The sequence below is a fragment of the Zosterops lateralis genome (genome assembly GCF_965231275.1).
Source record: "Zosterops lateralis genome assembly, chromosome: 7".
Taxonomy (NCBI): Eukaryota; Metazoa; Chordata; class Aves; order Passeriformes; family Zosteropidae; genus Zosterops; species Zosterops lateralis.
The window spans coordinates 8,223,955-8,247,279 of NC_139767.1; the positions used below are offsets into that span (position 1 = coordinate 8,223,955).

General features: G+C 38.2%; 2 protein-coding genes across 2 annotated transcripts in view; one reads left to right on the forward strand and one right to left on the reverse strand.

The window, feature by feature from the left end:
• Nucleotides 1–33: 33 nt before the first annotated feature.
• The window catches only part of STAT4 (signal transducer and activator of transcription 4), a gene marked incomplete at its 5' end in the record, with an annotated part of 40,077 nt that continues 16,785 nt past the window's right edge, over nucleotides 34–23,325 (reverse strand). The window contains 19 exons of the mRNA XM_083865158.1: nucleotides 34–2,377; nucleotides 4,538–4,646; nucleotides 5,144–5,210; nucleotides 6,482–6,673; nucleotides 7,068–7,204; nucleotides 7,755–7,849; nucleotides 8,654–8,706; nucleotides 10,041–10,176; nucleotides 11,408–11,506; nucleotides 11,782–11,865; nucleotides 14,372–14,416; nucleotides 15,303–15,396; nucleotides 15,484–15,501; nucleotides 16,275–16,334; nucleotides 17,092–17,184; nucleotides 18,101–18,259; nucleotides 19,414–19,565; nucleotides 20,200–20,285; nucleotides 21,860–21,938. Of these exons, the coding sequence (XP_083721284.1) occupies nucleotides 2,351–2,377; nucleotides 4,538–4,646; nucleotides 5,144–5,210; nucleotides 6,482–6,673; nucleotides 7,068–7,204; nucleotides 7,755–7,849; nucleotides 8,654–8,706; nucleotides 10,041–10,176; nucleotides 11,408–11,506; nucleotides 11,782–11,865; nucleotides 14,372–14,416; nucleotides 15,303–15,396; nucleotides 15,484–15,501; nucleotides 16,275–16,334; nucleotides 17,092–17,184; nucleotides 18,101–18,259; nucleotides 19,414–19,565; nucleotides 20,200–20,285; nucleotides 21,860–21,938 (1,785 nt within the window). The 3' untranslated portion in view covers nucleotides 34–2,350. The remainder of the gene's footprint in view (nucleotides 2,378–4,537; nucleotides 4,647–5,143; nucleotides 5,211–6,481; nucleotides 6,674–7,067; nucleotides 7,205–7,754; nucleotides 7,850–8,653; nucleotides 8,707–10,040; nucleotides 10,177–11,407; nucleotides 11,507–11,781; nucleotides 11,866–14,371; nucleotides 14,417–15,302; nucleotides 15,397–15,483; nucleotides 15,502–16,274; nucleotides 16,335–17,091; nucleotides 17,185–18,100; nucleotides 18,260–19,413; nucleotides 19,566–20,199; nucleotides 20,286–21,859; nucleotides 21,939–23,325) is intronic.
• The window catches only part of MYO1B (myosin IB), a 184,672-nt gene continuing 163,792 nt past the window's right edge, over nucleotides 2,446–23,325 (forward strand). Inside the window, exon 1 of the mRNA XM_083865155.1 lies at nucleotides 2,446–2,466. The gene's annotated coding sequence lies outside the window, so the exon portion shown is untranslated. The remainder of the gene's footprint in view (nucleotides 2,467–23,325) is intronic.

Genomic DNA, 23,325 nt, shown 5'->3' on the forward strand with positions numbered 1-23,325 from the left:
TAACCATGGCTGTGAGTAAAAGCTATGGAAGAAGGTAACTGAGAGTTTTTATGTTTTTGTAGTTAGGATCATTACAGTGACTCACCAAGACAAAGCACAAAACAATGACTTTTTTTTTTTTTTTTTTTTTTTTTTTTTTTTTTACTTTGCCGTTGCAAAACACAGGGGGAAAGCACAAACACAGCAGAAGTACATAAAAGGAGATGTTTTTCCTGGTCGTACCTGGGCACCCTTTTTTTGTGGTTTTCCTCCATGCCATCTTTTCACTGGAGAGCTGTGTTCTTACTCATTTCTTCCTCATAAGGACGAAATTCTCACTTTTTTTAAAGGAAGGAGGCTTGGGCTGTATATATTCATCCTACAGATGTTACCAGTGTTCCTTTAAAGCAGTGAAATGATCTCAAGGCACCTCTTTTCAACAAAAATTTAAGGCTACCCTCTGCAAAAACCTGTTCTGAAGCAATAGCAGGAATTGTGCCAAAACCTGATCCGTGATGCTGTTCAGAAACACCAGTTATAATGGGCTGAAGTTAATACAGTACTTCTCATGAACTTTAGATGGTCAAAAATAAAAGGTAATCCTCCGTTTTGTTTGTATTGAGGTTGTGAGAAGAGGCTGGAATGAAAAGGCATGCAGTAGCTGATGTGAGGGGAGGTCATATTTCCTGTTTTAGAAGGCTGTGTCACTCTTCATAGCTCAGTTTAAGGTCAACCAAAAGGCAAAAAGATTATTTTTGTTTTGCCTTGGAAAAAACCCACAGAGGTCCGGGTATGCAGCTTGGAGCCAAAATCTGATTTTATTCATGCTGGTTATATAAATTACAGATATTACCAAGCTATATACAGAATTGCTTATTTTTCATTTTATATGTGATGCTTGCTGAACTTATGTGCAGCTTGCTTTGAATCATTCAGTGTAATGAACAGAGATGTGTTTGTTTATTTGAAATCTACTTCATGTATCACAAAAATACCTCATTACTTTGTTTCCACTTACTCATTTTCAGCTAGTGTAAATAGCATGGATGAAAGGAGAAAGTAAAGTAAAAATCCATGCCTTACTGATTCAAGGAGGTTCTGTTTTCATTGCAGAAGTCTCATTTATACCTGCTTGAGAAAGTAAGGTGCAAATGTTCAAGGGTTTTCAAATGTTCAAGTTTTAAGAAGTTTGCATGTGTTAACCATCTTGACTTGCATCTTGATTGAGCCTGCATTAGTCTTGTAGTTGCCTGTTTATTATTCTATTAACAGAGATTTTAGGGATAACCGTGGGGGGAAATAAAACCAAAACAACCCAAAACCAAACAACCCAAACTCAGCAGTAAACATGCCTGAAAGAAAAAAAGTACTTAAAAAGGGCAATTTACCAGTTTTACAAAAACTAGTTGTCATGCTTATTAAATGAGCCTGTGGGAGGCATGTTAGGAGGCACAAGTTTCCAGGTGGTCAGCAAATGCTGCAGCTCTTCTGTAACTGTTTTTTAAAACTGCTTCCCTGTTGGCATTGACCAGTTATGATCTAAACTGTGTCAGATCGGGACTTTTTATTTGTAGACTCTCTGACAGTACTTGCTGGAGTATCTGAGTGTTTCCTGCCCAAACAGATTTACTTCTGCAACTATTTTGTGAGAGAGGGAGGTTTTACTAACTCTCTCTTCTAGTGGTGAGATGGAGAAAGCCTTTTTAACACCACAAGTTTTATGTCTGCTTCCTTTCTGGAACTCCCTTCTCTCCCCAGCCTTGCCTACCTGCCTTCCACAACTTCTGCTGTGGTGTCAGATAAAAATCTGTGCTGAAGGCAGTTCATCTCTGGAAAAAAGCAAACCCCAGATACCTCTGGAACATTCAAAGTCAAGGGAACAAGAATCTTTACTTTGAAATAGTATCTAAATCAGTGGTGTATAAGATTATGATTAAACAGAAAGTATTTAACATCATAAATCCTAATTTCTCCAAACACATTAATGTCTTCAGTTATCTTTATATGCTATCTTCAGAAGCAAAACATTTTGTTCTTATGCTCTCATATTTACAGCAATTCTATGGAAATTAGTTAAATTAGCAAGTAAAATTTATCTCTGCTGGGACCCCACTGAAGTCAAATGACTCTGAAGCCAGAAAGGATTTGGTCTTTTTTCAGTGACAACAGCAAATCTGACTTGCGAAAGGATGTTTGAATCCCTAGGGAGAAAACTCCTTGTTTATGTGTTAATGATAACAGAAAGAGGCCTGAGAATAATGTAATGGTTTCCAGGAAAAGCTGACTGTCAGAGGTGACAGGAAAAAGAAATCATGTCTTCTTTAACCCATCCAATGTTCACACGATTGCTAATTTTTCCAGTATGTGCACTTCAGTCAGTTGAGTAGGGAGAGCTCAGCTAGAAGAAAAGAAGGAAAAGGTTAGTCTCATGTCACTCACAGCTGTTCATTCAAAAGAAACTGCAGATGAAACCTTCTCTGGCTCAAGGTAACTGCAGAGTCACTTTGACAATGTTACACAAACTGACAAGGATCTGAAAATCCCGTTTCTAGTTATTTATATAATAGAGGAATGCTCTTTAGAAGACACTGTGTAGGAAACTTGTGGTAAGAATAAGCATGGTATTTATTTCTGTATGGACTTCTGTGGTTCTTGCAGCCTGGGGATATGTATTGCATGGTTCTTCCTGCAGTCTTGTTTTTTTTGATGGGTAAGGGGAGCTGGACAGAGGGGGAATAGAAGAGAATTCAGCTAGTGTATTTTGCTGATATTATATATATATATATGATATATATGTAATGATATACTGCAGAAAGTGTATCTTGCTAAGACTGAGTTAGAGTTGTAGGATATTTTGTCCTGCTGCAGATTTCACTCTTATTTTCTGTATCCCACACGATGCTTTTCTATCGCCATTTCATGGAGAAAAAGTATTGCTTTAATAGTGCAGATTGTCTGCTTGCTGTTCTAAGCCAGCTCTTCAGCAGGGTAGGTTGTTGTGTGAATTTCATAAAGAAAAAGCCCCTATATTGTCCTAATTTCCATTTGGCAATGTAAATTGAATGAAAAATGGAAGGCAGGAATTCTTTAAAAATCTTCTAAAACTTTTTCTCATGCAACTTCTAGCAGAACTTGATTTCTAGTAAGAACCTACAGAAATATCACTTACCATCTGGCAGCACTGAACCACTCAGGTCATGGTACCTTTAAAATTGTATTTAACACTTGTAGTTTGCTACCAGGCACATTCTTTTTGTGGGGTTTTGAATGCTGACCATGGTCACAGCTTATTTTGAAACTCTGAATAGAGGTGGTTTGAGATTTACTGTGCGTGCAAAAAGAAACCAAAAACGTTTGGAGGCTGACGGTAAACGAAAGCAAATCTAGTTATTCTTTACTCTGATGAAACTTCAGGAAAGCAAATGCGTGCATAGTTCGTAAGTGCAGTTGAGGAGGTCAGAACCATTTCCACATGTTATAAACCAAAATGGAAATAAGTGGGGACATGTCTTGGATTGGGTGGGGTAGGTTTTAATGCAGAATTTTATTTCAGGCTGGTTATTTCATTTTCAGCTGTTGTAAAGAACTAGTTTGTCACAAGTCCTATTGGAAGAAAAAGTGAAGAATAAAAAAAGATCTTTTGCTCTTGAGTGGATCTTCAAATTGATGTAATCTATTTGTATGTAAAATTTAATGCACTTCTAATCACTAACCATCAGGATTCTGGTTTAGTTTTGTTCTGTTTGTGGGTAAGGAGAAATGTTTACAGAGAAGCATTTGGAGGGGAGTTGGCAGCCTTTTAAATACAGAACCATTTAAAGATCATAAATCATTGAATATACAGAAAGTTAAGGGCTAGTATTAAAAAAAGAGATTTTCTTCTAAGGCTGCTAGAGCCAAACCACTGCTGTGTTTACTGAAAATCATATGCTGGACAAATTGCCATGTGGCTATACATCATTGCTCTAAGGACTCTGAGCCACGATGGTTCAGAACATCATTTTTGGTCAATAAGGAAAGGAGGATATTTAAAAAAAAATATTATATTTGTATATTATATTCTAATATTTCTATAAACTAAGTTAATATTACTCTGCTGGAATTGTTTTAGTTGACTTTTAATTTTGCACTTTGAAACCCCATGTAAAATCTTGCAGTGTGAAAAAGTTGTGCAAGTTTGCTGAATTGGAAATTATTATGTTCCTTGGGCAGCTCCCTTGAGCAAGTCTGGGCTTTTGTGCTGTCCAGAGAATAACTATAAGTGACATATATTTGTCAGTGTAAAGCTTTCTTTTGTGCAAGAACCCTGAGATCTTTGTGTTCTGACATTTATGATTCATTGGCCAGCATATCAGGCAATCCCAGTGCTTTCAAGATGCTTGCAGTATCCTGCACCATTTAGAATAGGAAATATCTGCACCATTGTTTCAGAATGTAAAGCAGCAAGTGATGAAGGAGTTTCTTTCATAGTTGTGCAAGCAGCCTTTTATTAACCAGCATCTGTGCTGTATCCTGTTTGCTTAATATTTACTTATGAAGGGGAAAGTTTACAACTTACAGCAGTTTCAATGGCTGTGGGACTCAGGTGTTCTCTCAGCACAGCATAAACGCTTGGAGACATTGGAAGAAGATCTGATGGAGAATGTGGTTCTGTGGAGTCATTTAAGCTAAAAAGAAAAATAAAAGCAAACAAAAAAAATTACAAAAATAATCTTAGAAAAAACTTAAATCCCTCTAACTTTATGCATATCAGTGGAGTATGCTAAATGTTTTTTAAGTTTGTTAACCCTATACTCAGGCTTGCTGGTGGCCTGGTAAGCTCATGCCAACAATGTGGCATACACTTAAAAATGTAGGAGGTAGAGTTAGGTTTATCCTCTCTTTCCTTGGCCCTAATATCAGCTGCTGGAGAAAAAAAAGAGACAGTGAAAGATAAGTCAACCAGAGTACCATAAATCGGCATTCAATTTTTACAAATGGTTTGGCCCATGAATGGAAAAAATGCTGTACAGGTGAAGTCCTTTACTTCCCTTTCTTGTCATTAGCAGTCCTTGCCAAACTAGTTTCAAATAGTTTGGGCAAAGGAGACAGGGAAAAATCTGAAATGGGATGTAAATTAAATAAAAATACTGTTGAAGTGCAACACATCTGTGAGGATACTTACATTTTGGAGACTGGGATAAATACAGAAGGAACATAACCTTTCCCTCCTCCATCTGAGGGCTTTGAGACTGGAATAAATAATAGAGAAATTAAATGTTGTCTAGTCATTTTATTACCTATTTGAAATTGATTATTTGCAGACAGAAATAAATAGAAACGTCCCTGGATAAATAAATAGCCGTAAAAGTGAGGGGAATTACAGAGACTAGTCCTTGAGTTCAGGTATTAGTCACAGAATTAGAAGGAGCAGAATTAGAATCTTAGAAGAAGCCTGTGCTTCCTTGATATGAATCACAATATAATACCACAACTGATCAAAGAGATTTCATTAGGCCTGCAAAGCAAATATACAATTCTTTAAGTTTTGTACTCTGAGCCTGCAGATTTCAGTTCTGCAAATGCTTGGAGCTCTGTCTCTACAGATAAAGCTTCAGCAATGTCTTTTGCATGAAATTAAGCATATATATAAGACTTGAGAGGATTGGAGCATTAGGCAAAGTCCACTGAGTTAAAATGAAGAGGGAGAAAAATACTGTAGCCTCCAAATATTTTTGAGTCATGTAGGAATTTGAGTTCAAATGGAATTGTAACCTTTGATACTGAAAGTCTAGAAGAATGTGTTTTATCTATTAAAAAATTAAGGCTTTGAGGGCTTTGTTTATGCAGGAATGAATTTTATCTAAAAATGAGCTGACTTGTAACTTGGACAAAAAAGAACGTGGGCCTGAACATATTTGGAACCATCCTTTGAACATATTTGGAACCATCCTTGTTTAGCCTTTTTGCATTTTCCAGTGCAGTTGCCAGGGGTTTTCTGGAGCATTGTCTGCCATAACAACTTTGTCATTGTGCAGTATATTGGGAAAAGGTGGTGCAGATAAACAGCTTTTGTTTTAAGGTTCCATTGCACGAAATGAAACCAAGTAGGGCTTCCAAGCTGTTTGGGAAATACTGAGTTTTCTTGAAATTAAAGAGATAGCATGCTACAGTGTAACACAACTATGAAGCCAATAAGCAGGATGACTTTTCAGTTTCCTCTCCTTTGAACACCCAAGCACTGAATTTTGTGATGTGTCAGTCAGGGGAAAAAAAAAAAAATCCATTTCTTAGCTTCTTTTAAATATTGTCATCGCCTCTATTGTAACCTCTAAGACCAGGGATGTATTTGCAAAATGAAGCTGTCTAAATGACAGACACATGTTAAAACAGTTCTCTAAAAGATCACTATTAAAGGAGGCATCTTAATCTGTTCTCTCCCTCCTCTCCCTACATTCCTCAAATTGCCTCTTGACTTTGCAGCTGCTGTGCAGAAAGGGTAAACAGAGAAGTGGAGCCTAACCTTCGTTTGGCTGACAGCTGTAGTGTTTGCCAAAGGCCTTATCTTTGGGGATATCTGGATACAGGTACTTCAGGGGGTTTTCAGGAACGTTGTCGGCCATGATCACTTTGTAATCGCGCAGGATGTCGGCGAAAGGCAGGGCAGCCAGGCGGCCTTTGTTATAGGGTTCCACCGAATGAAATGTCACATCTCCTGCAAAAACACAAAGCCACCAGAACCTGTGGATGAGCAACTGCAGCTGGAACACATTTTTGCCTTTGAGGTTTACACTCGCATAGGCTCTACCTGTTCTTACCTATGTTAGTGTCTTTCAATATTTAATTTCTGCATATCTGGAAACAAATCTAAGGCCTGCAGTTAGAAGTTACATCTCGTAGAGAGCTTTGTTAATATAAAGAGCTCAGAGGTAGAATGTCAGAATTTTGTTTTGTGTTTGAGAAATTATGGTACCTGTATCTTGTCCAAAACCTCAGTATGACATGATAGATGTCAATTTTACTTTCAAACCAAACAAAACTTGGCTCCTGTATTGCAGGTATATTGCAGAGTTTGGGTTGGTTTTGGTTTACTTGTTGATTATACTTACCATTTTCTAGCTGATCCACCCAAGTAAAGGTAATTCCACCCAGATTGCTCTCACTAAACCTTAATAAAAACGTTCCTGGTGTCTTGTCTTTCAGCAGAATTCGTTCCTTTTCTTTGCTTACAAATCCCATTACGTACCTGAGGTGTAAGAGGAAATCATGGGTTTACTTTTGGAAAAAAATACAGACTTCGATCTGTGCAATGTGTAGAATCACAGAAGGGCCTGGGTTGGAAGGGACCTTGAAGTTCACCTGGTTCCAAACTCCCTGGTGTGGATAGGGACATCTTTTACCAGACCAGGTTGCTCAGAGCTATCCAGTCTGGCCTTGATCTGGCCAGACTATCCAGGTGTTCAAAACCTGGTTACAAAGCTTTATAAGGCTTGGGCACTATGACCAAAGCTTGGTGTGATTTACACATGGAGTATGGAGCTCAAAGTACTATGAAGCCTGGTGAAATTTATCCCAGTACTTGATTGCATAGACAGAACTGAAGGATAGATCTAAACCTGCATTTCTAAGAGACCCCTTGTTGTTCCGCTTTGGCAACAATTTCCAAAAGTTATGACTGGGAGACAGAAGTGTTAAACTCATTGCAAGCAGTCCTCTGCATGGCTAAAACTGAGATGAGTAAAGGACAGAGAAAATGTGAAGAGAGATCAATATACAACAGTTCATTTGATGCTCACCCATCAATCCAAAGGGGAAGAATATGTTTTTTAATTAAGTCCAGGATAGCTTCAAGCCAAACCCAAAAGGTAAAAGACTTCCCAGGCAAATGTTCCTAACAGTTAAAAAACAACCACAAAACACAAACAAAACCAACACACACAAGAGGAGAATCATGAGAGTGATGTTACCCAACGTTCACATGACAGTTTCTTCTCAGTTTCTTAAGTGAGAAACTTTCTTACTTTGCTCAAGTGAAAATGACAATTTGAGCTGTGGTTTTGAGTAACATTTCTCTTTCAACCCGACATAAAACCAACTGATTTTTGAGATATGCATTGGAAGCACCTCATTTTTCAAGGAGAATAAAAATCACATCTGTGGTTTCTCTCTAGTTTTACATTTATATTTGAGTGAAAAGAAGATGAAACAGTTGAACTTCCTTCCAAGGTTCTGTACTTGTTTAAATAATGTAGTTAATATGTATTAAATGAGTTTACGTTTCTTTATCAATATAGTCTCTGTTCCTTGTCAAAGTTATTGCATGTATTGACTGTCTTGAAATAACTTTTAAGTCAAAACTAAACACATGAAAAATCTTAATTGTGCTTTATGAAAAATGTATTGCATGCTTTGGTAAGACTTTCAATTGATCATTTACAGAAATATATAAGGCACACTATAATGGCAGTTTCTGATATCTGTAGCAATATAACTAAGTAGATCCCTAATCCCAAACTTCATGCTTCTGGAAGTGTTTCTTTCCTAGTTAAATTTTTACAAGGGATCTGATTGTGCTGAGGTGAAAGTCCCACATATGGCAAGTGGGAATCTTATCAGCAGCATCAGAAAAACAGAGATAGGCATGGCTGTGGGTGTTATGAGAAATAAGAGTTTAGTTTTACTTTTGGAACAATACCTTGCAGAACTTTGCCCAGGATAGTTGATAATCATTGTAACTGACTTGCTGTCCTGAAAGAAAAATAAAAAGCCCAAATGGTGCATGTATTATTCTGAAGTTATGAAATACATATTGCTTGGTATCTGTATAGTGGGGTGAGGGGACTCCTGACTTGGGGAGGGAGGGATAGGAGCATGCTAAGGGACTGTAGATCTAGTTTTCTGTATTCTTTTGAAGCAGGTGATAATACTTTTGGAAATATTTGCCTAAAGTAGCCCATGTTTGCAACACTAGGTGCTCAGTTTCAGTTTTCAGACTAAATGCTACTTTTCAGCTTTCCCCAGGGCCTCTCCCTTCTGGGGCACACTTGTGTCTCAAAGTAGTCAATAGTTCATCTTGCTGAAGTTACAGGGCCTCTTTCTTGTGCTGACACTAATGAAGCATCTCTGGTGAGGTCCCAGAAATGAACAGACCCAGAAGAAGAGGTACTTAAAACGAAACAAACCCCAACCAAACCTCATAAGCAAGCAAAAATACTTCCTTTTGATTTCAGATGTATGAGATAATTGTTAAGGAAGCAAAATAACATCACAATTCAGTGTGACTGATGCCCTCTTCCTTCAGTTGAGCAGCCTGGAAGTTCGAAAGTTGAATTACTTTGTGATAACAATAAGCGACGCCTGCTTGTCTTTAAGGAAAAAAAAAAGTCGTTGTGATATTCTTGACATCAGCTCTGGAAGTGGAGGTCATACCATGCTGATTTTGGCTGGGGTAGAGTTAATTTTCTTCACAGTAGCCAGTATGTTTTGGATTTGTGCTGGAAACAGTGTTGGTAATACAGGGATGTTTTAGTTCTTGCCGAGCAGGGCTTACACACAGTGAAGGGCTTTTCTGTCTCTCAATCCACCCCATGAGCAAAGGGGGCTGGGAGTGCTGAGAAGCTGGGAGAGGACCCAACTGGGATATTTGATCTTAACTGGCCAAAAGGATATTCTGCACCATATGGTGATATGCTCAGCATGTAAACTTAGGGGTAAGAAGGAGGAAGGACGGGATGTTTGGGATGACGGTATCTGTCTTCCCAAGTAACTTCTTTGTGTGATGAATCCAGCCCTGATTTCCAGGCTGAACACTTGCCTGCAGACGGGAGGTAGTGAATGAATTCCTTGTTTGCCTTGTGTGCACATGTGGCTTTACCTGTTAAACTGTCTTTATCTTGACCCATGAGTTCTCTCACTTTACCCTTCCAATTTTCTCCCCATCTCACTCTGGGGGAGTGGGTGGCTGTGTGGGGCTCAGTTGCCAGCTGGTGCTAAACCACAATTTGTGCTTAAAGTCCCTACCTGTAGCTACCAAATATAAGAACCCCAAAGCAAATTAAATGTGTATATTTCTACACACTTACCCATAAGTTTCTCTGCCAGCATGTTGAGCTGTTCAGAATTGAGTCCACGACCAACGTATGATGAAAATTGCCAGCTCAGTACTTCTAAGAGCTGGCTTAAAGTGGCAGCAGGGGGGTTGTTGAAGAAAGACAAATTCTGCAACATAATCAATGCTTTGTTTAGATGGCAACCATGAAATACATATCAGGCAGTAAGAGGAGGCTGCAAGTACTTGAGCACAATCTGGAAATGTTGAAAGTGAGCTCTGTGTGTAGAGAGGCATTGGGGCAAACATGTGTGGGCCCTCCCACCTGAAGGCACCCAGCAAAATCCAGTGGGGTGCCCCAGAGTTGTACGGCAAGACTCCTAAAGAGAGCTAAAGTCCCTGTGTGCATCTTGGGTGTTAAAATACCTTGCTATGCCTCTGGTAGTGTCCTGTGTAAAGACAGTGAAAATATGCTTAAATCCTGTCCAAAAAAAAAAAAAATCTAGATATTATCACTATATTTTAATGTTCAGTGCATGGAAACTTTAAAGCATTACATACTGATATGGTGATGTCCTGTTGAATCATTTGGCTTATCTTAGGGGGTTTTTTTTGGTGGTTTTTTTTTGGATTGTACACACAATGGACACACTGAAGACTGTGTAAAAACTCTTTGGAGTACCACAAAGTGATAATACAGTCCAGTCTGGTGGTCAGCTGGCCTGCCACCATGGTAGACTGTCTGACCCTTTCCCTCCTCTGAGCATCTGTGTGACTGCACTAATCCCCAGCTGAAAGCCCAAGAGCCATTGATAGCACTATTCCACAGTCTGCAAATACAGTAACACTGACTGAATCTAAAATATGTGCTGAGACAGCTGGAGCCTTAGAAAGATGATTCTGCCTTCGCTCAGGGTTAAAATCACTAGAAGCTGCCACTTAACATTGATAATCTTCTCCACAGAAAGCACAAGTTCCTACAAAATCCATGGGGGAAAGCAGCACTTAAGTACATTACAGATTCATCTATATGCCTGCTTTCCTGGTTTGGAGTTGTACTGGTAGAATTATTTTCTAACAGGTTTAGTTTTAGTCAGCCACACACAAGAAACATAAGTTAAAGCTAAAGAACTTAGAGAAGTTGTGGACAAGGCCTGTCATCTTTCCTTAGTTTAAGAACTACTACTTTAGACGACAAAAAGAAGAGTGCATGTGGTTTTCTGTCTGGGCAGGAAAAGAAAGATAAAGAGAACAACAGTAAAGTGTGATATTGATAACAGTGTACGTGACAAAAATAAGGTCAGAAGGGAAATACATCTTTTTTATACCTAATGTGTTTAGTAACCAAATAACATAGATGTGAAAATTCAGGGAGTTAGTATTTGCATACCAAAAACCTACCTGAGGATCGTTGGTTGACAGATTGTACCAAATAATAGAGGCCCATGCGTTGGGCAGTTGGCTGACATTGGAAATCATCACCACAGGCAAAGAGCTGGTCTGGTGGAGAGAATCAATGCTGTGAATAAATGCTGCTGAGGAAAGTATTAGTGCTGTGCTTTGTTTATTTTAGCCTCTTTTTTTTTTTTTTTTTTCCCCAAAGCATAGGGTTCTTTTCCAAAGGTTCTGGAAATCTTGTGTCTTCCTGCGGTTACTGCTGAGGACTTCACCCGAGGGTAGGCAGGCATGCGGTGTGCCCCAACACAGCTGTACTTCTATAAACTGCTGGAAATGCCTTTTACTCCTGCCCCAGATCATCTGTCCCGAATACTCACTTCCAAATTTATGGTCAATCCATACAGGCAGACCTGTGTTTCAAAGCTGATGGAGTGCAGTTCCTCCGTCACCATGTGAGGGCCCTGAGGGGATAAGGAGTTTATAAAGTTGTGAGTGCACAGTTGGCATTTAACACAGTTTTAGTGATCCAGCTGCTGAGGTTACACTTGGAAAGCATCGGCTATCAAATATATAAGCAGAACAGGAAAAGAAGGAAGTGAAGGAAATATTTTGTTTGTTCAACTCTGACATTAAATTAGTCCAGAAGTTGGGCGTTCTTTCTGATGAATCTAAAAGAACCCCTTAATATTGTTAAAGCAGTACTTCTGAACTTTCATCTTTTTCTAAAATGGTACTTTAAAACACAGATTTGCACACAAGATGAATATTATCTGTTAACAAGAAGTTAACAGATAATTTTGTGTGTCTGATAAAGGTTGTCTCTAACTTTCCTTTTCCTAAAGTTTCCTTACTGATTGACAATTTGACTTAAAACAGGGATGTTCAAGGAGAAACAAACCAGAAACAAAGCAAATAGCCACAGCTTTAATGACAAATAGGCTTTCATCCAGGTTTGCTGTGGGTACTAGTTGAAGGACTAGAGGCCTAAATCATTAATCCAAAGCAAATCTGGTATTAAAACCCCAAGCTTTTCTTGGATGGAAAAAAAAATGAAACTTGTTTGTCACCGCTGATTAAAGTTTGTAGTGTAAGCGTTTGTTTTGATTACAAACCAGCATAGCTCTGTAAAGATCCAAATCTCTGCTCCTTAGGAAACAGATCTCTTGAAATACATCTCCAGAACTCAAAGTCTAAAAATATATTTGTTCTTTTCCAGTTTTCTTTGTTGTTGGTCTTTCCCTCCCTGCATTTGTTTTGTCAGACTTTTCTTTAAAAAAAAAAAAAAAGAAATAAAAAATTGCAAATCAAAACACTTTCCCTCACTGAAATATCTGCTTTCAATCAATGTAAAATAAAATTATTTCTTGGCAGAGGACCTTGTGGCCTTATCTTTGCCATGGAGCACCTCCTCCAGGAAATATACAGGCCACTGCAATAAAAGATACTGAATAAATGAGGAATTGGGATCACAGGAGATCCTTAGGCATCTGAATAATAAATCTGCCTTGCAAAGGGAAAATCCAGCTTAGATCTGAAGGCTTTTATGGGAAATACTCATCCATCAAATGAGCTCAAATGTTTTAATACAGGTTTAATCAATCCAGCTCAACCTGTATTGCTGACACAAAGTTGAAAAGGCTTGGTGAAATAACCCTTCTTCCCCCCCATTATGGTTTCGCAGAAGCAAATTTTTCTCATGGAAGAATCATCTAGGCAAAAAGGTACATCTGCATGAAAGGACAAATCTAAAATAGAGAACTTCCACTTTTTTTTTAATGAGGCCAGTTATATTTAACTACACTTTTAGCATAATGAATGTCTTATAACAAACCAAGTTTTGAAAGCATTATAGTTGCTGTTAACAAAGAAAATCCCAACTCTTGTTCTGCTAATAACCACTTTCCACAGGCTGACTTGAGCAAGAGAAGCTCTGTTTGAGGAAATCAGCAGTGAATCAGGTCACAGTTCAGCTGTCCTAATTCTCCACAGCCCTATGAGAGAGCTTTATATAGTTTTAAAGGCACAATGTGTAGAAGTGGGAGGAAAATGCTGCCAAAACTGGAGTGCCAACATTTCTTAACCTACATTTTTGCATTTGCTTGTTGTGGTATCAGTGATTTTGTAAGCAGCAATGTAACTGGGAGGTGAGCCTTGAGTTTCAGTCTTGCTAATCAGGTTGTGAGTTGAAATGTGTGTGAAACGGGCACATGTATCTTCTGCTTTAGGTTTTGGTCAAATTCTTCATGCTGATCACACCTTTTGCTTTTTTGTAATTAAAGAATACTTGAAATAACTCTTGTTCTTGAATAACTACAGCTATTTGGGCTGTGATATAACTGATTTTTTTTTCCTTTTTTCTTTTTTCTTTTTTTCAAACTTGCTAATACAACTTTACCCTCAGTTATGACAGTTTTAGTGCTGTCATGCCATACACGAAATCACCACAAGAGGGGAACCTACGACCAGGCTGGGCCAAGTGTAAGCCGATTAAGCACATTTTTGGTCCTGGCTGAGGCAGCAAACACCTTTGATACAAAGATAATGACACCCTGACTTCAGCTGTGAGCCTGACCAGCAGAACATATATTTAAAAGACCTTTCCTGTAGTAAACAATTATTTCAACAACAACAAAAAAACAACTTTAAAAGCTTATTTGTTTTGTTGGTTTGTTTTGTTGTATTTTTTTTTTCAAAATGTAAATGACCAAAAAGATAAACTTTGAGTGAAATGCACACACTTGGACCATTACTCTCTACATTCTTTTGTAACTTTTTCAATATATAGACTTCAGGCAATTACAATTTGAGTCATTTCAAACAGTTCTCATTATACTTATACTATCATAATAATTGGATCCTGTACTTAGTATATATTTCAAAATCTAACGACTCTCTGATTTAAATAAAATCAAATATGAAATACTTGTGAGAGTAACAAAAAACAACATGTAAAATAAATGCACAAACCTCATTTCCTTTGCTTCCAGCACTTGTTTTCATTTCTTTGGGTTGCTGTATAAAGCAAAGCAATATTTATGTGTCAGAGAAACTATAGACAGAAGTATATATAAAGAACATATTTTATAATCAGGGTGTTCTTAGTTATAGTAAGATTTTATTTGCAATATAAAAATGAAGTCTAATTAGACTCTGACACTGCACCTTGAAAATTCTATTCAGTGAGGAGCCTTTTGATATTTTAAAATAATTTTTAGGAAACTAAGTTAATGTAACAAAGCATTAATTAGGGTGCTTGCCAAGTGTATCCCACAAAAAAAGCACTAAAACTCATTGATCTCAATCTCCTTTTGCAAAGCTACACTGAAGCACTGCATCTGTGGTTAAGCCCCAAAAATACCACAGGCAAGGGAGTGTTAGTCAGAAAGCAGGACTCCCTGGGCTCTCAGAGAAGTTACACAAGCAGTGCTCCAGTCTCTCGCAAGGCCTTATCACAGGCATTAATTTCCAATAGATTTCATGCATTCAATTCTATCTCCCCTACAAAATTGTGGTGTGGTTTAGGTTTTTTGTTTGCTTGTTCTGTGTGTTGGGTTTTTCTGTTTGGTTTTTGTTGGTTTGGTGTTTTGGGTTTTTTTTTAACCAAACTTATTTTCTGCGAAGCGTTTTAATTCAGCATGATTAGTCTTTCCTTTTCTGGTGGTAATTAGGACTCGCTTTGTCATTTCTGTGAAAATATACTCTTATTTTATGAAATGGATGAACTATGGAATGGCATTAAATAGTTCTAGGAGTAATCTTTTTGTACAAGCAGAAAAATGAGTGTGGCCTTGACAGTAATACAGTTCTCCCTCCAGAGTTTCTAATGAATCTTTTATTTCTCTACCAAAAATACACAACAAAGTGTAAAAGTGTAAAAGTAAAAAAGTGTCAAACCTACCAAATGTCGAAATTCTACTGACAAGCTTCCATTTGCAGACTCATCCATGTTCATGGCTTTCACATGTGTTCCACACAGAACAAACCTACGGTTACTGTGGAGGACAAGACAATAAATTTTTCAAATACAATGGTACTCAAATACCATTGTATTGGAAAAATTTAATTTTTTTTTGTCTTACCTTACAGTTGAAACATTCCTAAAAGAGAAGAGGGGTGGGGGAGAGGAAACAGATTATGAGTCAGTAAATGTGTAAGACAGAACTTGTACTGAGAAGTATATCTGAGATGGTAGATTTTGCCTGCTCATACTTGGTTTGTATTGACCCTACAACTACAATTTTAAACTGAAGAACTGAAAATCATACTGTCCATTTAGACTTTTGCATCTGGCCATATGTAGGTAGTGTATTTTATTTTGCTATTTATTATCAGACAGTACATGGCTTCTGAGAGAAACAGCCCCGGCTTCTCTCTTGCTCCCTCCTCATTGAGTGTTTTCTGTCTTTGTTTTGGGCCAGCATCTATGTCCATGCAGTCAAGGGGCTTGCAGAAGCACAACAAGCAGAAGGAGGGAGGTGGCTGCTGCCTAGGACTTGGGATGATGGTGCATGGTGAGAGCTGAGAGATATTTCAAACCTAACCATCCCATAAATGCAATCCAGTTTGATTTCAAGTTTTTTGTGTGATGCTGCTGTATCAGTCTGATGAATTTTTTTCTAAGACTTGAGACTAATCTTGAATGGACTTCTTGCCTCCAATTTGAAAACATCAATTAGACTTAGCAGCTTTGTTTTAAAAAAAGAAATCTTCCACATAAAAAAGAAGTGTTACTCTGATCTTTAGCTAGTGGTTTGTTTTTTTTTCCTTTTTCTTTTAAAAGCAGTTTTAAAATCATACAGGGTAGCCACTGAAAAAACCTGTGTTGTCTCTGTACGGAGCAAGAGAGTATCTTCACTTTTAAGTTTCTTACTTGTCAATAGTTGCTTTCACTCTGATCTGGTAGTTCAGCTCTGGCAATTTAATTAGCAACCTTCAAAACAGAAAATGAAAGAGTGAATGTTAACAGAATAAATGTCTCACCAGAAAAAAAACACTAGACTGGTTGCTCCAGACTAAAGTATCAGAAATTATTATAATCTGAAAACAGATTAGGCATCTAGGATTATAACACAATTTACAGGGTTGAGTACTCAGAAAGAGGAGCTGGGATGTTCCAGTGGTGGGTGCCCTACCCTCCCTCTAAGTGTGTGGAAAGCTTAGCATGTGTTTGAGGGAATGGCTGGAGAGACACCAAAGCAGTACTAATTAAGAAATGGAATTGCATCATCTCTAACTGCACCACAGATGTGTGTGTGCTTTCCTTCATGTACCTTTTCTCACCCGCAGCCCTCCATGAACTTGAGAGAAATAACTTGTCTGTGATTCATCCGAGACCCCAAAATGCAGCAGTTTCTCTTTCTTCTGCAGAAGTGGCTGTGGGTATTCTGATTTTGGCTTGTATGATAAGGATCATTATTTACTCATTTTGTAAAGTCAATAAAACAAGAATTCAATGCATTCAGAACCCTGAAGGTGCTGCCTTTAGCCACAATGTGCCTTTCTTCCTCGTGTTTTATTCTTTACTGCCACTTGTTCTGTGTGAGAGATTCCATGGACTTCATATCCCCATTCCAGAAATCTCCCTGCAGTTGAATGGATCTCTAGCTGGTCTGCTTTGCTTTCTAGATTCTCCTAGGATAAAATACTGTACAAAATGAAGAAGTTTATATCAGATTTTTTTCCCTTACCTTAATTTAACAGTAAACTGTATTAAAGTTTTGAGAACCATTGGCCTCTGGGGGTGTGTTGGCATGCAGGGCTGCCTTTCAACCACGAAGGAGCTGTGTGAGAAGAAGTGAAACAAATAGATTTTTAGGAATATGTATGAACAAACAGATGAGGATTTTTTTTTTTTTTGAGGGTGGGGGGTGCAAGTGAAAGGTGCTGGTATCTCTTAAAGACTTATTTCTCTACAGATGCTGAAGTGGGAACTATGCATTCCAACTCTCAGTTCTCAAAATGACCCAGTGGCCTAACTTTCCCTTAAATTGTTCCCTTAAGAAGCAGATATTTGGAATACATTGAAAATCACACCAAATTGTATAGTTCTAAAATACAATGATGATAAAAGTATTGCTCTTCCAAAATTTTATCAGAGCCACAGAACAGAGTATGAAAATATACTGAGCATGTCTCCAATAAAATTAAACAATCATAATTAAACTATTATTTCATTTTTTATACATATATATATATAGCCAACAGTTGAGCCCTATTTGCTTTCAGAGGCTCATTTGTGCTATATCTCTAGTATAGCCTCTACAAAAAGCAAGAGAAATGATGCTAATATTTTATCTACTGATAAAAGGGTGAGTTGGGAGGGCAGCAGGAAACGTAGCTTGGGGGACAGAGGAAAGAAAAGGAATGTTTTCTTAAAAAGAAAAAAACCAAACACAAAACCTCATAGCTTTTCTCAGCAGAATGTACATAACTCCTCCTAGAATAAGGGGATTTCTGGCATTCACCTAAGTCAGAACTTGATGACAAACCATTAAATGCTACCCATGAGAAGCTGCCTGGAACCTTCAGTTTCTATGAATTTTGATGACAGCTGTACATACTTCTTATATAAGGAACCACCTGGTCCTTAGAATCCTCAGATATTCAAGCATTCTTCCTTTTTCTTAGCAGTGTTCTCACTGTTGTACCAGTTGAGGTAAAGTATGAGGTAAAGTACTTTGGCAGTGGCTTACGCACTTCCGGAAAAGGTTGTAGAGCAGAAAGTTGACTTTTTCCAGCAGCTGAGGTCTTTGCACAGGAATAGGGTCCCCATCATAAGTCAGCCTGGTCAAGAGCTCATCCAGCTTTTCTAGTTGCCTTCTGACTTGAAAGAGACTCTCTGCCAGCAGAGTAAAGCTACAGCAAGACAAAGAATTAGTTTGCGATCTTTCTTATAAACAGTTTCTTAGAACACAAGAACTACTGAAGCTCTTGCTTGGGGAAAATCAGAATCCATATTGAATTGTGCTTTCCAGCTTTGCCCAGACTCCCATCCATTCACCTTTTGTTTACAGGAGTATATAAATACATTGGTCAAACCACCTGCTTTATCTTCAAAGATAAATATTTTCACAACAATGCAACACTGTGACAATTTGGAAGAAATATAGACATGGACCTGATGTTGTACATGCAGGGCACTTGTGCAAATTAATTATTTCCAACAGCTCAGGAATTTTGCAAAATGTACTCTTTAAAAGGATAATATTTATATAGAATGAGCAAGTTAACAAGACTGAAGAAGTGTAAAAGCAGTAAGGAAAAATAAATCCAAACACACTTGCTAACTTTCTAGTTCAATAGGGTATGTGTGTATAAAATCACATTTTTAAAGCTATTTTTAGCATCTTTGTTGGAAAAAAGGAGTACTTTAGGAAGAAAAAAGAAACCTACACACAAAAAAGAAGGGAAAAAAACGCTTCTTTTTTTCAGTCCTAAAATTTTCTTGGTAACTTTCCTTCCTTTTTACTTCACCTTTTCCGTATGAGAGTTTTAATGGGAGAGTAATGACCGTGATGTTGTGCTGACATTCTCTGGGTACACTATCTTTCAAACATAATGCTATTTTCTTTTTATTTGCAATCACTTCAGAGTTGCCACCACAGAGACTAGTGCCATTCAATCCCTGCACACTGTGAATTCTGGAGGAGTGAGTCAAAGCATAAAGCCTCTACCCAGCTCCTGCCTAGACACAACTCCCACTGCCTTCAATGACAAACTCAGTCAGCACCATTCTTACTCAAGCAAAACTCCCAAGAGAGTATGTCTCATGTATCTGCAGGAACTGTCAAACCCAAAAATTAGTGACTGCCGCGAGTCAGGCTCAGCAGTTCAGCATACCGTTAATTCTGAATCACAAATGTTGCTTTTAGTTAGCACCTTTGAGTTATTTACTTTCTTAGCTGCTGGTGAATTTGCTGCTGTTGCATCTGATCTAAAGGAATGATCTATTCAAGTGCAGCAGACTTCCTGTGGTTTTCAGTGGAAACGCGAGGTCAGGGCAGGTTTACCAGTTCTGGAGCTGATCGAGCCCCCCGTGGAGGGGCCCCCCGATGCAGGCGATCTGCTGCCGCCTCTTCCAGTCCAGCAGCTCCTCGGTCAGCATGTTGCTCATCAGCATATCGATCTCATGGATCACACGTCCTATTTTACTGAGCACTTCCTGGAAAATAGGAAAGTGTCACTAACTGACCACAGGCAACAGCAGCAAAATCCACTAACTATTGTGAAGTGCTTATTACAATTTTTTTCAGTTATTCTGAAAATAACCATGTTTTGTTCCTGTTGCTTCAGTGACAGGATTCATCACCCATTGTACATTAATCCTGAATCTCTATGAACTCTTCTTCAGTAATTTTTCTGGGGGTGAGGGTAGGAGGGAAATGTGTTGCATTCTTTGTGGGCATAATTATCTCCGAGATTTTGACACTTGCAAGCTCTGTCAAGTTCAAAAAGTTCTGCTTTTGTTTTGCATCATATAAAATGCATTGTTTTTTTGTGTGCTTGATTTAATCATAGCCTGTTCCCCCCCACCATGGACTCAAACAAATTGCTTCACTCTTGAGGTGTGCAGAACCATATCCTTGACTGAGCTTTTACTTAATTGCCAATTTCTTAACTTCTAGTCAAAATCACCCAGACCCACCCAAACATTTTGCAAATTTTTAACTCCTGTGAAATTCATCTGTTCTTCTGAGATGAAAATTTAGAAAGGTACACATACGCATTTGAGTATTTGGTGTGGGAATAAGGGGAGAAAGCAGATTAACCACAAATGACAAAACATTGTCACTAACCTTTCTCTTGTAGTCTAAACTATTGAGCATAGACTGCAACGCCAACATTTCCTGTTTAATGAGGGTGCTGTTTTTGTCATTCTGCTCTGCAGAACACACACAAAAAAAATCAGTATAAATACATGTGTAGGTGTGTGTGCCTGTTTATAAGGGGAGAAGAGGCAAAAAAACCATGACCAGACTACAGCATGAACTAGTGATAAGATAAACTGTGGGCATCAGTAGATTATGTAACACATATTTAATTTGAAAAGACTAGCTTTAATGAAAGTTTAAAATTAGGTTTTGTGGATCCTGTCTGTAGATGTGTATGTGGTGGGGCAGGAAAAGGCAGAAAACATACAGGTAATACCCAGAGTTCTCTAAATTTCTCATCCCTGTGCATACTCCTGTATATTATGTACATCTGGCTTGGCTCAATGATTGATCTGTACACACAAATACGCTCGTAGTGTCAGCAGTTAGGCTAAAGCTCTTTGGACTCTATGTGAATTACAATGTCTGGCTGAGAGGCATTTGAAGCAGTGATAAAGTGTTCTTTGCCAGGGGAATTTCAGCCACCAGGAGCACTGACCCCTGGGCATTCCCCCTCTCTCTAACATTTGTCCTTCTCTGGATCATGCACTAGTTTCAAGAGTCTCCAAGCTCACCCATGCTCTTTCACATGCAGCTCTTTCCCACCCTCACTTTCCCAAACCTTTTGCATGTTTCATGCTGCATTCAAAAAAGAAATTGGTGCCAACTGTGTGCCTGCTAAGCTCTGAATTGATGCCTTCCTATTGAGTTGGGGTAGATGTTTCAGGGGAAGCAGACAAGTAACCAGCACCAGCTCAACCACAGCAATTGCTCCCACACACTGTAAGCTGGCTGTGCTGGAGCACAGCAGAGAAATTTTAAGCCCTGGAAGTCATTTATTGTCAGCATGTTTTATTTTGCAAGTGGGGAAGCTTTCAGGTATCTGTGTGGTCAGTAATTATGATTGGCCTGATGACCAGCAACTCATTAAACTGTGGCAACTCTTCTGATTGCTGGGTCATATCCAGCCTTCAACATTTAGGACTGATGTGCTTAAGGGCTTGGATATTTCAAGCCCAGTATCTTTGCATGTTCAAAGGAAGAGAATATAAAGATATCTGAGCAGACACAAGCAGACCCCAGTTTCTTTTCTGAAAGAGATCATGCAAGGACTGTTGCCACATGCATATCTCAACCATCACAGGCTGGTCAAAGAGTGCTTACCAGCTGGTTATCACCACTGTGGTCAAAAAAAGAACAGAAAGCCAAGTTAGAGGTGAGAAAAATCAGTTTTGCATGACTCTGGGAAATAAGAGTCTCTTCCACAGTCTCACAAAGAAGGGCCATGTAAAAGGTGAGGATATTGAAAAATAGGTTCTTTAAATTAAGAAATGTATACTCCTTCACATGCCATTAGGCAGCTTATCCATAGGAAATAACTATACTTTCTTAACATGATCCTCTTTACCCTCTTAACCCCAAAAGAGTCATTATGTTCCAGGACTATTATTTTATATAAACCAAAGATCCATTTTTATGTTTACATATATTGTTTAACTAATGCACAAAACCCTCTGATGCTGGAGTCCAGCTGCAGAATCAGCAATTTCCTAGGAAATCTAAAAATTAGTATAAAAACTCTTACCTAAGCTCTGTATTGTTTTATACCTGAAGTCAAATTCTTCTTGCAAATCTTCCAGGTATTTTACGTCTTGATCAGTCATCTTTCCCAGGAAAGAAATGAAAAAATGCATAATGTAGTATTTTTCTTTCTTACCATTCAAAAACCCCTGAACAGTTCTGGGAACACTTGTTCCTTTAAACTTTAAAAACTATGATTGAATAATAAATACATATTTATAGCTACAGTTTTATTTTACTTGTTTAGAAAGTCAAATATTATCCTCTATCCTGCAGCTGACAGTGGTTGATTCAGCTTTATCCCTTCTTGCTTACTAGTGCAATGACATAGTGGGAAGTAGGAATGATTGTGTTAGCCTGAGCAAAACTGAAATTGTTAAGCCAATAATGCTACTCTCTTTTTGCAACTTTAAAGCAGGGCAAAGGGATAATTTTGCATTTACTTAAATGGAAATTGAATCAGGGTATGCAAAGCCAGCAAAGGTGGAGTCAGACACAGGAGAAGAGCTCACAGAATTTATTTACAGAATGTCCTAAGAATTTGGATAGAGAAAAGAAACATTTTGCTGCTTTGGCATTTTGCAGCTTTCTTTTCATATGTGCTGTAAAAAAATATTGAAGATATTTTCTAGTAACCAATCAATAATAATTAAAAAAACCATCAAAAGAAGGAAAATAAAACCGTAGGAAATTATCTGTTGTACTTTGAAGGTCTATTTCTGTGCTGTTTATAGGAAGCCTTGATTTTGCCAACAACTCATAAACAATCCTTTTTAGTTCCCTAAGATGTGCACATTAAGTGTCTGTGAAAACACAGAAACTTGTTTGCTAAATGAGCCCACACACAATTAGCTCTTTTGGTTTACTCTTTATTTTGGAGACTAAAGTTTTAAATTATATGTGTAAAGTATGAAATTACATGCACAAGGAGCTGGATAATTTCTGTGTTCAACTTAATTACCTACCAAAAAAACCCCCAACCCTTCTATCTAGAAAATGTATTCATTTTCTCTTGTCCTTCAGGAGTGGCTGTGCTTCCCCACATAGGCAGAAGGAGCAGCATGACAGGCTGCTGCTTTTTCTGCTCTGCAACTCTTATCTTACAACTTTATGTGTGGATAGAGACCTAGTATTACATTCTTCTGAAACTACTTTCTAAGGGTTTGATCTCTCTAACCTTTCTTCTCTGTGAAAGGAGACACTGATGAGAGAATGCTGCTAGAATCTCTTTCCTGTATGCCAGAAGTGTTACTCTTGAACAATATATAGACAGGTATTTCAAATACAGTTTCTACACTGAGACTGCTGGAAAGCTGAAAGTGGGGTTGAGGCAGCAAAAAAGCCATGGGGACTCTGAGTCCCTATCCTGCCTTGAACTGACTGGGCACGAATTCTCTGAGCTTTCCAGGTCTCTGGGACAAAGCTACAGGTCTGACTCAGCCCAGCTCTGGCCTGCAATGACATGAGAAA